The sequence below is a fragment of the Triplophysa dalaica genome, chromosome 15, assembly GCF_015846415.1.
Source record: "Triplophysa dalaica isolate WHDGS20190420 chromosome 15, ASM1584641v1, whole genome shotgun sequence".
NCBI lineage: Eukaryota > Metazoa > Chordata > Actinopteri > Cypriniformes > Nemacheilidae > Triplophysa > Triplophysa dalaica.
Window position 1 is genome coordinate 770,904 of NC_079556.1, and position 15,539 is coordinate 786,442.

The 15,539-nt window shown below is 40.3% G+C and overlaps 1 protein-coding gene across 5 annotated transcripts in view; it reads left to right on the forward strand.

The window, feature by feature from the left end:
* Positions 1-15,539, forward strand: part of cdc42bpaa (CDC42 binding protein kinase alpha (DMPK-like) a) — a 53,740-nt gene that overhangs the window by 9,220 nt on the left and 28,981 nt on the right. For all 5 annotated transcript variants that reach the window (XM_056768652.1, XM_056768653.1, XM_056768656.1 and 2 more), the window contains exons 2-5: positions 5,925-6,016; positions 7,563-7,646; positions 7,723-7,818; positions 8,104-8,252. In XM_056768652.1, coding sequence (XP_056624630.1) covers positions 5,925-6,016; positions 7,563-7,646; positions 7,723-7,818; positions 8,104-8,252 — 421 coding nt within the window. The remainder of the gene's footprint in view (positions 1-5,924; positions 6,017-7,562; positions 7,647-7,722; positions 7,819-8,103; positions 8,253-15,539) is intronic.

Consider the following 15,539-nt stretch of genomic DNA (forward strand, 5'->3'; position numbering starts at 1 on the left):
TATGCCTCTGCGGGTATGTGGCTTCTGGTTTAAATTGATGTTAAACTGGAAATGGTCAGAGTCCACACACCACTGCAATCCCAGGGCTCTTTCTATTGGTAGGCTGTCTTTGTCAAGATCCAGTGTTTTAATTTCTTTTGCCCATTTTTCTTTTGGAATGGATGCTAGAACTGCCCGATTATTGCTAACCCATTGAGTCAGCTGGAATCCACCTTTGTAACATAGTGCGGTGAGGTCTTTTACTAGCTGGATGGCTTCAGACTCTTCAGCCACGGACTTAACACAATCGTCCACATAAAAGTTGTGCCGGATTGTTTCAGCTACGTGAAGGGGAAAACAGCTTTCATTGTCATCAGCAGTTTTTTGTAATGCAAAACTTGCACAACTTGGGGAGGACACTGCACCAAATATGTGCACAAGCATACGATATTCCTTTGGGGTTTGAAGGGTGTCACCCTGTGGCCACCACAGGAAGCGCAAGTAGTCCACACCTGATTTCTCTACTCCCACCTGATGGAACATTGACTTAACGTCAGCCAGAATTCCAATAGGTTCTTTGCGGAATCTCCAAATGACTCCAACAAGGGAATTGGTCAGATCAGGACCCTGTAGTAGCTCTGTGTTGAGGGATACACCTTTATAAGTAGCTGCACAATCAAACACCACTCTAAGTTTCCTTTTTTTTGGGTGGTATACTCCGTGGTGTGGTATATACCACACCTTTCCAGGTACCTGCGTGAGTTCTTCCTCTGGGACCTCCTCTGCATAATGATTTTCAAAGATGTCATGGATAAAAGTAACATATTCTTGTTTGTATTGTCCATCCTTTTTCATTTTCCTTTTTAGAGTTTGGAGGCGCTGTTCTGCTACTTGGCGATTGTTAGGCATACTGACATCAGTTTTCCTAAAGGGCAACTTCAGATAGTAATGTCCATCTTGTAAGAACGCCTCATTGGCTATCTCTAAAAACCTTCTGTCCTCAATTGACATTTCGGTCTTCTCCTGAGATGCTACCTCACTGAAATCCTGATTATACTGTGTGATCAGAAGCTGTTCTAGACTTGCAACCGATATCCTATTCACACTCACACTCTCTGCACTGCCATCAGCACTTCTCAGTGGCCCGTTTACAACCCATCCCAATAAGGTTCTAACTGCGTAGGGGCCCCCACCTTGACTATTAACAACCTCCCACGGTTCTATACACTTTGGAGCATTTGTGCCAATCAACAGCTCCACCTTTGAATTAATGTTGGGAAGTTTGACTCGACTTAGATACTTCCATTGTGCTAAGTCTTTCTGCTTTGGAATGCTGTTTGTGGTAACTGGCATTTCTTTTTGAGTGAAGAGATCAGGAAGAGGTAAGAAGTTATTGCTGTCCAGTGCTGCAACTTCAATTTCAGATACAACATGAGTTGGAACAGTTTTTTCTTGATTCATTGTGCGTAGAAGAATTTGAGTTTTTCTACCCTTCAGATTGAGGCGAAACATAAGATCCTCTGAGCAGAAGGTGGCGGAGGATCCAGGATCCAGGAGAGCATACACTTGTAAGACTTGGCTGCCCTTTGCTGCCTTAACCTGAACTGGGACAATGGACAGCACACTCTCTTTGGCTCCGGCCCCTATATGACCGCATAACCCTGCTGATGCACTGCCTGTAACATCGGCGGATCTTTCTGCCTTTTTGATGATACTATCTTTGGCCTCAATATGTAGGACACTAGGGTGAGCTTGCTTACATACTTGACAGCTGAGACGGCTTTTGCAGTCTTTGCTAATGTGGCCTTTGGAGAGACATCCAAAGCATATGCCTTTGGTCTTTATAAAACTGAGCTTGTCTCTATGTGTTATCTTTAAAAAATCTTCACACAAGTCCAATCTGTGTCTTGAGCTACAGAAGGGGCAAGAAAGATCAAACTTCTTCTGCTTTTGGGCAATAGCTATACTAGTGGCAAAAGTACTGCCAGATGACTTCGAGGCCTGTGATTTGACTGGGGATCTAGCCTTTCCTCTACTGGCCGACTGATCTTGAAGATCACCAAATATTGGATCAGCTGCTATGCGAGCTTGTCGTTCAATAAAGCAGACTAAATCTAAAATTCTTACCCTACCTCTTCGTTGTTCCTGTAGCTCATAGGCCTTGTTACGCCATCTTTCCCGAAGCTTGTATGGTAGCTTGAGCACAATGCTTCTCATATTGGATACTGTATCCAGCTCCTCCATATATTCCATTTCCTCCATAGCATTGCAGCAGCTCCTAAGAAACATAGCATAATCCTGTAGTGACTTAAAATCCTCAGATTTGATTTGGAACCAGGATAGGGCTTTTTCCAAGTAAGCACAAGAGATCTTGTATTCCTTTCCAAAATTTTCCTTTAGCAACTCCTTTGCTCTCTGGTAGCCTCTATCTTGTGACAAGTACTCACAGCTCTTGACAAGCCTTTGTGCCGAGCCTCTAGTATATTGAATAAGAAACTGCAATCTATCCTTATTGTTATTAGTTTTGCTTTCAACCATATTTTCAAAGGAGTGAATGAATGACTTGTATTCAAGAACTTGTCCATCAAAGAGTGGAATGCTACCTTGCGGTAGTGTAGAGAGAAGTTGCTGTTTCATAAGAATCCTTGTTAATTCATTCTGCTTTTCCAGAATTTTGATCATATGGCTTTCCTGTGCTGAATTGGGTATAGGAATTTGCTGTTGAGGTACAGTGGACTGAATTGCTGTGGCTGACCTTGCAAATGACTGGGGAATGACAGGGGGAATACTGTACGCGGAGGTCTGTTGTAGTTGTTGCCGGCTAGCCCTGGGCTGGAAGACAGATCTGCTGTGATGCCTATCTGGGCCTAAATTAAGAAGAGGAAATTGAACCTGAACACCTGGCTTGCTTTTAACTACTGGGGAAGTCCTGTCATGTAAATAAAGAGAGCTATCAAGCCTTTCATCCAATGGTAAAGGTGTCACTGTTGATTTTGTCTTCACTTCATCTGCTTCTGCTCCTAATGAGGGCATCTGAACCGTCACATCAGAATGAGCAGGTTTATACATTCCTTGTTCAGCTTCTTTCAGATAATTAATTTTTGCAGTAGTGGCTTCAATTTCAGAATGCAACTCTAAAGATTCTCTCCTTTTTCTTAAAATATGCTCCTGCTCCTCAATTGCATGCCTTTCTTGCAGCTTTGCAGCTTTAGCCATTAAAGCTACTCTCTCTGCCTCTGCACTAATGCGCAATGATACAGACGATGTCTGTGATCTAAATGATTGTGCATCGGTATCAGTATCTTCATCTTCTATTTGGGTGACAGAAGAGGAGACTTCAACTGTGGCTTGGGAACCTGGGTTTTCTATGCCTGAAATCCAATTTTCAACGTTATCCATAAAAGCCGTTATCTGTACACATCTAGGCTGATACCATGTCTCGAGGTCTTCTTGATTTGCTTCTTCATCCAACATTTCACTATAGGAGGCATGCAAGGCTTTGAACTCTTCAAGAAATTCATAAAACTTAATCATGTTTTGTTTAACTTCATCAAGAAATTCCGGATCAGTCATTAAATCTTTCACAATGTTCATTCTCCTTGTTACATGTGACATTTTTCCTCCTCTAGATGAGCGCAATTGCGCGACAACTTCACTCATGTCTTTAACAGGAGTTATTTCTTCTTCGTTGGAATCTGCCATTATTCTCAACAAAACAAAACAAAACAAAAAAAAATCCAAAAAATTCCAAAAATCACAGAGAGTATACCTTGCTTCAAAAAAGTAGAAAACAGTTCCTATTCTTTCCAAAGATCAACATATCGTTGCATTTCATTTGTTCCAATTAGGTTGTGCTTTCACCGCTCTTGATTGTGTCACAGTTCATCAACTCAAAAATCTGCAGTGAAATTCATTTCTATATCCTTCTAATAATATTCACTTTGAAAGCACATACCTCCGCTGAAGTGTTTCTTTGTTTGGCTTCCCACGCTTAGATCGACGTTTCCTTCATCTTCATATCGCGTAGTTTCAACATAAATCCGCCTTTGATGAATTCACAGGCAGTTTTTAACGAATCCACAGCAAGTCTTTGACGAAATATAGTGGCAAAAACAACGTTGGATTTTTCCTGTAACCCCCTGTTACTGTTTTCGACCACCGGGAGAATGCAAGTGCAGGGTCAGACTCACAGCCCGAATCCAAGAAATTCCAAGAGTGTTTGTAGTTGAATGTTTGTCGATGTTTATTGTAAAATAGATGGAGTAAAAGACTAAACAAAAAATGAGAACTGTTTTAAATGTCTTTAAGTATTCCTGTGTAGCGCTTTCTGGTATAAGCCAAGCCTTCCGGTATTGCAGATCCGGGCCGAGGTCAAAGACTGTATCTGCTGGCACTTCTTCTCCCCAATCATGCGGTACCTGCTCCAACTTATAGGGTGGCGCGCCCCCTGCCTTTTTAGAAGGTGTACTACCAGAATGCAATAGAAAAGAAAACTAAGTAAATTATGGAACCAAAAAACAAACTCAAATGCGGCTCCTACACACTTCAATATAATAAGTGCCAGAATGTCGGAGCAGCTTTGCGGGTTTCCTGCAGGTTCCGCGGGATTTACGCATTATTATCATGTAGATATAATTCACATCCTCAGTATAACAATGATTTGCTCTGCAAGCGAGCAGCACACTGCACACGCGTTTCTTGTAATTGATCGAGCTGGCGTTTTGCACGTCACTTAAAATGACGCCATTTCAAAAATACAAGACATTTTAAAGCATAAAGAACTTGAATCGTCGGTCTTCAGTCAGAGCGCTCTCATGCTCATGTTATAGCTTCATGAAAATATTGCGGTCTTTTCAACAACATACACAATAAAGCTATGAAGGCAATTCAATTATTTACACTTAATATATAAATTCAAATTGTGCTAGTTAATCCAATGATTAGCATAATGATTAATTGAAAAGTATTGTATGCAATGTTAAAGTCATCAGAACATATTTTTTTCCATAAATAAATATAATTTGTTACATTCATGTTGCTTGTTGTTTTTTACTGTGTTGCTTGTGGTTTACAAAATGTTCACAGAATTCTGCTGGGTGCTCCCTTCTTTCTTTTATTAGTATTAATATAAGTGTTATGATTAAGATTTCTCAGTCAGAATTAAAAATATTTCAAATGTTTCATAGCATCTGTTCTTAATTTCTATATAAATTTACGTTTTTACACCATATATATATATATTGGTTCAAAATATCGGTTATCGGTCTAATTTGCATGGAAATAACCGGTATCGGTATCGGCCTGAAAAACGCATATCGGTCGACCTCTAGTTTGGTTTAAACCCAGCATTAGCTCCCAGTTCTCTGTTTCTCCCACAGTGACGTCTGTTTTTAAAGTTAGTAAATTAATTTCAGGTTGTGCTAATCTTCAAAAAAGTGTGTCTATAGCAGAAGATTTCGGCCCTGGAGTATCTGGAAGCTGCTTTTGGTTTCAGCAAGCTTTAATCCATTTTTAACTAAAGAGCTCATAGAAGAGACTGGGTTTCTTGATTTAACGCCGTCAGAGTGAAAAGTGATCTGTCTTTGTGTGTCTGAGCTGGATGTTATTGTCATGGACCCATACAGAGTTCATTCATTCACATTCATAAGCAGCACACAACATCGTAGCTGTTTGACTTTCTCATAAATATGTCTTCTTTTGTACGGTCTTGAAATGTGTTACATCTCCAAACTAGTTTACACAAAAGCCCATGCGTCAATATATCCCATCATATTGTTTTGTTCACAGACACCTGTGAATTTTGACTGCGCAAATGTGCTGTAACTGAAACTGCTACAAATCCTTTGGGAAGTTCAGGCTTGCTTTTCTGACCGCCTCACCGCAATGAAGTGATGGATGAGAATGTATTTAGCAATAACTCTGTGCTGTCTCTCCTCTCTCTTCAGCCAAGCCGTTCACCTCTAAAGTGAAGCAGATGCGACTGCACAAGGAGGACTTTGAAATCCTGAAGGTTATTGGTCGAGGAGCTTTTGGGGAGGTAAGCACTTTTTACGCATGTTTACCAAGAACGATTATTTATAATCCATACTGTTAAGCTTTCAAGAATAGGATTAGGTTCTCACAATTTCACAGACCCTCGTGGTGCCGTTATTGTTTCTGGAGTAATTTTTTGAATTCCCAAGTCGTGCCACCATTTCTGACGCATCAAAAATTGAGAAAAGTTTAGTTCATTCAAAACTCTGACCTTCGGTTTTTACGCTTATGTTTTGTTTGGGAGGCCTGAACCCGCTGACACCTGCAGGATGTAGACCCGTTGAACAGATGCTGATGGCTGTCATGGTTTTCAAACATCTTCAAAAAGGGTCGTTTCTTACGTTTCTTAAATTTTGGTTTTTCTGCAGTTAATGTTGTCGATGGAGCTCTTTCTTACAATTTCTTTCCCCCCACATGTACCTCGTAACCCTTTGAGAGAAGTCATACGTCTTATTTTGAGTTAAAGTTTTGTTTCCATGGCGATATTTCAGTAGCCGTATTGAAGTTTGGATCATGTTGGGTTGTTATTTGTTTTGAGGGCGTAATGCGCCTGCGTGCTATTTTAAAAGCCGCCACATGAACATTCCATGGTCCTCTTCGTCAGATATTTGCTTGATATTTTTCAAGAGAATTCTTTTGTTTCGCATCAATCTGTGGACAAAGGTTAAGATCCATGCCTTGCGCAATCTCTCTCAACTATATAGAAAAGTGTGAGTTTTGACTGGGGTGATGCTTGTAACCCTGCTGAAGCTGGAATGTGCAAACCTCTCAATGCGTGCTTATTTTGGCTTATTGAATCGCAGCGAGTAAATCGCACCCTTGTTTCGCTTGGACACCTACCATTTCAAGACAAATAAACGTCCGTTCCATGTTCCGGGTTTTTTTCCCATGATGCCCACAACTTAATGTGTGGATGAGAGAGAAATTGTTTAATTGATTCATTGTGTGCTTCGTAGAGAAGTTTATTGAAGCATTTGTACTCATTTTAGTTCTTTTCAAACACACACAACACAGGTTTAATAATAGATTAAATTGACAATTTTAGTTAATTTAGTTTTCCAACATGTGGCATACAAGCACACATTTATTTCTCTATAAATATTATATATATTATATACTGTATATGTACACATGTATACATGTGTTATGTACAAGAGGCTATACAGTATTATTATTTTTCTGTTTTGTAAACAGAAACACAAAAACAAGACAAGAAGTCATAGATGTTCATTTTGGTTATATCAGAACCACATTTTCTGTAAATACTGAATTCACTGACATGAATTTGAGTTTCTATCACCCGATATTTGTTGGGTGTCGTGTATGTGCAGAATGTGTGTGTACACCAGCAGTAATCTGACCTGGCCTGTAACTCGGTCTTCACCTGTTGTCACAGACGTCTAACCACTTCCATGTGTGATCTAGATCAAATCAACTCTGCTTTTCATCTAATCAGGGCCTCGACATGTTCCTTCATGCTCCTCTAATGGAAGATCTGGATTCAGATCTCTCGTTCACCGGATCCTCTTGTGTTTTCTTGTGTGTTACAGGTAGCGGTTGTAAAGGTGAAAAGTTCGGACAAAGTGTTCGCCATGAAGATCCTCAACAAGTGGGAGATGTTGAAAAGAGCAGAGGTATACAACCACACACCACACGTTGTCACATTGCTCGTTTCAGAAAATGCAGTTACAAAAATCAAATTTCTTCCAGACGGCGTGTTTCCGGGAGGAACGGGACGTGCTGGTGTACGGGGACTCTCAGTGGATTACCACTCTGCACTACGCCTTTCAGGATGAGAACTTCCTGGTAAGATGTTTGCTTCGAGTGCCTGGGAAGATTTGATCAGATCCTCGTTTCTGTTCACGATTAGTTATATGAGTGCAGTGAGACTCTGGGTTTCATGGCCTGGAGAATACAACACCTCGGGCTGATTCCCACGTAGGGGAATTGCGATGAGAATCACAGCCCTCCAACCCTGATCCAACAGAAAATGTTATTGTAGAGGTCTGAATGATGTGAATGATGATGAGTTTGTCTATATGTAGTCATTGTCATTGTATTGAGTCATCTTTGTCCCTTTGTTCTCTGCAGTACCTGGTTATGGATTACTATGTGGGGGGTGACCTCTTGACCCTGCTCAGTAAATTCGAGGACCGTTTACCTGAGGAAATGTCGCGGTTCTACCTGGCGGAGATGGTGCTGGCCATTGATTCTGTGCATCAGCTCCATTACGTCCACAGGTGAGACCAAACGTGCCACAGCTGGATATTTTTGCTTCAGTTTCTCTTTATTTTTTCTTTGTGCTGCAGGTCATTTGAGCCAAATTGCACAGAAATTGTTTGTTTGTGCTGATCTGTGGGATAGGAATTTGGGGGGAATACAGGAAGTGAGCAAATCGTTGTGATTTCTGCAGTCACTGAGGACATGCCAGAGCTTTCTCTGCCTGTCTGGTGGTTGTTGTTGTGTCGTGTATGTGGATCTGTCGCCCAGGGATTCAACATGTGGCTTCGGTGGAACTGATTTATTCTGGGCTTTACTAATTGCAGGCCGTCGCTGTGGAGAGATCCAGGTGTGGAGTTTGCGCCCTGGGTCTCAAATAAAGATTGTAAAAATGGGTTTGGCTGTCCTAGCTAGAAGTTTGGTTCGTACAATTTTGGGATAGATTACCCGAAAATGAAAATTACGGCATCATTTATTCCCCCTCATGTTGCATAAGATGCTTATATGACACAAAATGAGATATTTTGAGAAATGTCCAAACGTTTGAATATCGACATTCTTCAAAATATCTTCTTATCTTTTGTGTTCTGCAGAAGAATGAAAGTCATCCAGGCTTGAAATAAAATTAGTGGGTCATGACAGAATTTGAACAGGAAATTGCCCATTTGTATGACGGCCTCTTGTAAGTCTGTTCACCTTGCGATAGGAGCACAGCAGGTTTCTCAGATCATCTTTGACCATGTTATGTGTTTGCATAATTGAGTAAATCATGATTAGAATGTAAAGCACATGTTTTGTACTCATCTACAGGTGTGTAACAGCTCTGTGTATCTTTGTGGTGAGGTGTATTTAATTCACACAACATATGTTCGCTGATACACTGCTGTATGTTTGGCCTGGACAGCTTCTATATTCTCGCTTTTATGAAAACGCTCTTGTTTTTTATGTCACTATTAAGCGATTAAGATGAATATCAATGTTGCTGGCTCCATATTTCGAGTGTTATGAATGTCAAGCCCTAGATATACATCTCATCAATTCATGGGAACTCTTTTAGCAAACACTAATTTTGAACCTGTTTGTTGTGCAAGTACAGCTTCCTGGTCTTATTGTGCATGTGATTCCACATAAAAATGTTTGTAATCTTTTGTAAGCAAAGTGGAATAGCCTCCCAAACAGCTTTCAGTTTCGACCGACTGCACAAGTTCCTCAAACTTTTTCAACTCCACCCCTTCAGCCACCTGTTGTACAGAAACACTTTATAAACTTATTTTTTCTTAATGACCTTTTTCCACGTGGTAATAAGTCACATTACACTGAGCATCTTCTTATGTTTTTTATTTGCATTTAAAACCAGTCATGATTGTGTTTTTGTATGATTTATTTTCCCATAACTACAGCTAGTTTCCATAAAAGTAGTTTGTCTATGTATGACTTATTTAAGAAGAGCATGGAAAATCCTGTTATGTGCAAACACTGCCAAAAAACAGCTCTGACGTTCCACTAGATGTCAAAGTGGCTTTAGATCCTGTTGCGTTTCTAGAAAACGCCGCTTGTAATCTGACGCTCTTCGGAAACTGTCTCTTGATGTGAACAACTGTAAATCAGTTTTGCGTTCGGCTCCAGTCAAGTAGACTCTCATCCGAGCACAGCGTGAGACTTTGGCCAGCGCCTCGACCTGTTCCCCAGAGGTCAGCAGTTCACCTCCCACATAATTTTCATTCCACACACAGACAGGTATGTGTCACGCCCAGTACAAACCCTCGTAATACCACTGGGCCAGCGGCAGCAATGTTCTGAATGCAGGTTATTTACAGGACCTCCCCTCACAGCCCGGCTATGAGAGCGTCTGGTTTGTGTCTGAGAGACGTCTAACACGCATATCCCTCCGAGGGCCCAGCGGCGTGACTGGGATTTTTGACACCTCTGTGTCATTTCGGAGGCTTTGGAGGCTGTCTCGGGTTTAGAAACCACCTAAACATACATGGAAAGGGAGTTAACTGGATGTTTCTAAATTAAAGTGATACTTCACCCAAAAATGATCAACTATGTCATCGTTTACTCACCTTTCAAGTTTTTCCAAATGTGTATAAGTTTCGATGAACAGAGAAATATATTTGTAATAATGCTTATAACCAAACAGATCTCACCCCATTCACTCCTAGAGTAGGAACAATTACTTTTAATTTCCATCATTTTATTTGTTCCGTTGAACACCAAAGACATTTTGAAGAATGTAGGACAGCAAACAGTTCTGGAGCACTTTTGACTACCATTGTTTTTTCCTACCATGGGAGTCAAATAGGGCAAGATCTGTTTGGTTAAAAGCATTCTTCCAAATATCTTTCTCTGCGATCATCAGAACAAATACATTTATACAACTCGAAGGCGAGTAAATGATGACACAATTTTCAATTTTTTGTGAAGTATCACTTTAAGTTAAAAAATACAGCATTATGTTTATTACCCTCACATTTTTTTTTCTGCAGGTCAAAAAAGAAGATATTTTGAAGGACTTTTGAAACCAAACAACATTGAACCGCAGTGACTTCCATTGTATAAACACAAAACTACTGAGACGTTTCTCAAAATATCTTCTTTTGTGTTCCACAAAAGAGAGCGTCATAAACACGTTAAAGGCGGGCTGTTTTTGATTCGATTTGCGAATTACGCTTGTTTAGACAAAGTCAGGCCGAGTTCCAAATCAACCTTGTAGCCGATCAGCAGTGAGGTGCACAGGATGGACATAGGTCGAGCCAAACGCTGACGAAAGTGAAAGATGGGGCTAGGGCTGTGTCTGTTTTGGTGATTTGAACTATGAGAAATCTGACACCCCGCCTTTAAGGGGGAATCAATAAAGATTTTAATTTTATTGGGTGAACTATCCATTTAATGTCCATTCCAAACCGTGTTTCGTGAAACCGTTAGAAGTCTCTGAGGGTGTGGTGTGGCACAGCTGCGGAGAGTCTCGGGATCTCCGGAATCGTCTTGGCCTGGAATTCCAGGACTTCCCAGAGGAATGAAGAGCGAGCAGATATCTCAGATCAGCATCTGCAAAGTCTTTGAGGCCACAGGAGAAAGCCCCTCACATTCCTGCGGTCTCGTAGCAGGAAGCCGACACTGGAGTCACCAGCCAACTACACGATGACCTTTGCGTGGCACTGTTCTTGTAGAACAACAGCTGTAAGTCTTCACGGAGTACAGTCAGGGTTAACTGTAGTCATTAGAACCTGAAGGTTATCTAGATGTAGTTGGGAATCGGCCTCTCCTCGTAGCTCAGCTCCAAGCGTTTGTGTAATTTGGGATAATATTGATTTAGGTGCTCTGTCTTTTGGTCGAGTGAATCGCTGGCTGTGGAAATGAGGTCTGGAGTTGATTGTGATTATGAGGTCAGTCTCTATTGTAATAATAGAGGCAAACACACACAGCAGCCGTTCAAGCTCTGATGGAGTACATCTTGATTTTAGTGGTTAGTCTGTTAATTCAGTTATTGATCCTCACCTGGACCCTGTGCAGATATTGATCTGAGATTCCTCTGAAGGACCGGCCCCCACCGTCTCTCTGGAGAGAATGATCGGATGGATCAGGACTCTTTCTTGACAGCAGGTCTTTGGGGTTCCCAGAGTTATTGGATACTGACCTAAACTGCTATTGTCAGCACCCTTGTGGATAAGAAGTCAATTGGGGGTTTTCGGTGTCGTTATATTCTTTAGCTGTAAGTGATATCCGGTGTAAGGAAGTTACAGAGTATGTTGTGATGCTGCTAACTAAGGGTGCGCTCATATAATAACAGTGTACTTCAGTGTTTACCACAGGATTTTGAAAGACTGTGGCGCCGATGACGTCACACACTAAGTAGCATATTTGTGACGTCATCACCCCGTGTTTGCGTTTGGGCTAGTTTTGGCAATTAAAGTATGTTTCACTCATGATCATATTATACTATCTTTTAACACAACCGAATGCTATTTACACATATTATCTATTCTGTTGTCAGACATAACACAAGTATAAAATAGTTACCAAACACGACCCAATATCATCTCGTGTTCAACACAACCAGCTGTCACTTTAACTGCTGCTAAAATCCTGATTTATAAACGCGACATCGTCTGACAAAATCACCATTTATTTACATTGAAGAGCTTATATATGAGGTGATTTTGGCTATATTAGCCTACATGTTTGTCTCATGCAGCGCACAGCCATTATCTCATCAATGTTTATTGCGTTATGAGGGCCGTTTTATTTTAAAAGCAAGTGATAGTTGTATTGTAGATGGCATATAGCGCAGCAGTCAATTTGGCGCAAATTCAGAAATATTACTAGTTAGTAATTACATGTTCAATAGTGACGAAGTTAAAGTTCACTTAATGAATTTAGCACCATCTAGCGCACGAGGTTGTGAATTGCAACCAACGGCTCACTCCCCCCTCCCTTTCGAAGCACTCTGGTGGTGGATACAGAACTAAGATGTCCTCACATTTTCACTTCTTTCAAAGGAGATAACGTGTTTAGTAAACACACTCTGGAGAGCAGTTTGTCGTTTAGGGCATCTGTAGAAAAAACATGTTGAATTCCATGTAAGGGGACCCGCGGTTTTATGTAGATACTAGATAGAAATAGCTCATTCGTAGGTAATAAAAACATAACGCTTCATTATGTGAGGTAATGGACAATTTCCTGATTTACATAATATTTTTGTTTTGATACTTATTTATACACATGTATCTGTTGCTATACAGTATGTATGTTAATGTATTCATTGCTGTTGTTTGTCCCTTGTGATTCAATTATTTTAATGATTTTTATTTTTGTGCAGTATGTGGGATTTGAAGATTGCATCTCACTCTTCATACAACAGTTTGATGTTATCATGCAAACTAAGATTATAATTTTGTGCCGAATTGAAAAAAACTCTTTCTAGAAGAAATATCAAACTTAATTCAAATCAGTGACTATTCAGCCACTACCAAGGCCTTTATCAGACATGATCTAAAAATTTTGTATCACATAATTTTTGTAGTTTCACTGTAGTAAAGATGCATCTCCCTCCTAAATAGTTTTAATTTATGAGCATCTTACAGCTTTAGTTTCAAATAACTTTCCCATTATTGATGACATGTATATCCTGCTGTCCGAGGGGCACTGTAACTCAATCTCAGTCTTCATGTCCTTGTTGTGTTTTCTGTTTTGTCACGTCGGTTTAGATGCATTCCAAAAAAACAGCACCTGTTGAGGAAGTCGAGGTATGATGTAAACCACAGAACAGGATGTGGTGTACACCCGGAAGGAAATGGTACACCGCAGGTGGTTGTTCTGCTCCTCATAGGAAGTATCGCATCATTTCCAGGAAGTGAAAAGAAGAAGATGGTGCAGTCTTACTGTAGACGACATATTAAGGGCTGAGAACACAGAGGCGTTGTGGAATTACAGAAATGAACTTGCAAAGGAGTGGAATCCATGATTGTCATCTCTTATTTTAAGTGAATTAGTTTTTGGTAAGATTGCTCGTAGTTACTTAATGTGTGGTTAAGTTCAGCGAAACCACCATGTTAGGGGCTGTTCTCTGAAACTGTAAATGGCAAAGTGTTGTAGTGGCTAAATAAACACTCCATACACGTGAGGTTGTTATTGATGTAAAACACTGAAAAATCTGTTTTAACTTTCTCAAACAGTTAGACACCAAGACACAACTATGAACATAAAAAATCCTGACTGTCTGACAGCTTCTTATCCAGCGCAATGATCACATTATGTGATAAAGCACATTGAATTAGATTTTTACAGTTATGTTTTAGGGGCTTTAATGGGATGGCACAGTAGAGAGGTGACAGGAAAGCTTTGGGTGGAGATGGTGGAGCAGGTTTCGGCAAAGGATCGCCGAGAGACTTGAGATGGATATCAAGTCGCCGTGAGCACACATATGACGCCACACTGAACAAAGGGCTATTGGCGCTGACTGAATTTGAATTTTTCGACAATATTTTTGGCAAAATGCTCTAAATTAAATAAAAAAATAAAATTTGTTTGCTTGGATCTTTTTTCTATAATTCAATTTGTATTTTACCATTTGTTCACCAACAGGTCACAAGCTTTTTGGTCACGTGTCTGGAGCTCGTGATTTTTGTGATCAATTCTTTATGTGAATGGGCCTAAAACAGCAGGAAAGATTTTCCATGTGTAGAAAGTAAAAACAGGGAGAGAAAATAGCTGCTTGTAGAGTAAACTCAGTCGTCACACTGTAAGTGGTCTATTTGCGGAAGGATCGGGGAGGTGCGTTTGCTGTTGTCCAAGCCCCCCATTCGCGAGACTGACAAATAACAAATAGACGCAGGAGAAAGGAATGCTGGGTCACTAAAAGGCATCAGTGTTTACTGTTTACGCATTTAAAGGGAAAATGACAGGGTTTAGGAGCAGCTCATGACTTTGGAACATCTGTCCATGGGAAAATAGAAGTTTTGCATTTGTTTTTTCACTACGATACTGAGAAGTATGCTGAACTTGCTTGTGTTTGCAGTCCAGATGAAATGAAAACTGTCTCGAATGTAAGAGATGTCTCTCTTCTGACTGTGATCGTATTGGGAATGTGTGGAAACGTCTTAGTCTGGTTCTGTAAACATGGCTGCTCATCTGATAAGAGTTTCCATTGGCTTTCACAGGCATGCGTGAAGTTGGCATCAACCGCTTGCCTTAATAGGAAACATTCTTCTGCTTTCTCTCTCTCTCTCCTCTCTCCATCTTCATCACTTCCTTTATGGTTTATTGATATATAGACGTGCTTGACTATAAATGATGTATACAGCAGCTTGGTTTTTCTTTTCTCTTCCATTTGTCTCTAGGTCAGCATTATATGTCTCTGGCACTGATGCTGATACTGGATTTATTTGCATAGGAGATTTTCTTTTTTTGTGGCATGTTATATCACAATATAAAAAACAATTCTGCCAAGTATTGTAGAGCTTTGCCAGTATTTTTATAATATGATGTATATTTAACCCTAATGGTTGAGCTGCCAAGATGTGACCTGTGTTAATATAGATCGGATGCACGCGCTGGCCCGAAGTTAACTTCCGCTCTGTGTTTGGTTATAATATAACTATTTATTTTATATTGAATCTATATTCATATTAAAGGGTGCATTCCCCGTGATGCCAATTTTCAACCTTTAGTTAGTGTGTAATGTTGCTGTTAGAGCACAAATAATACCTGCAACATGATAAAGCTCAAAGTTCAGTGCCAAGCGAGATATTGTCTTGAACAGAATTCGCTTTTCAAGAACTACAGAGAACGGCTGGAATTGACTA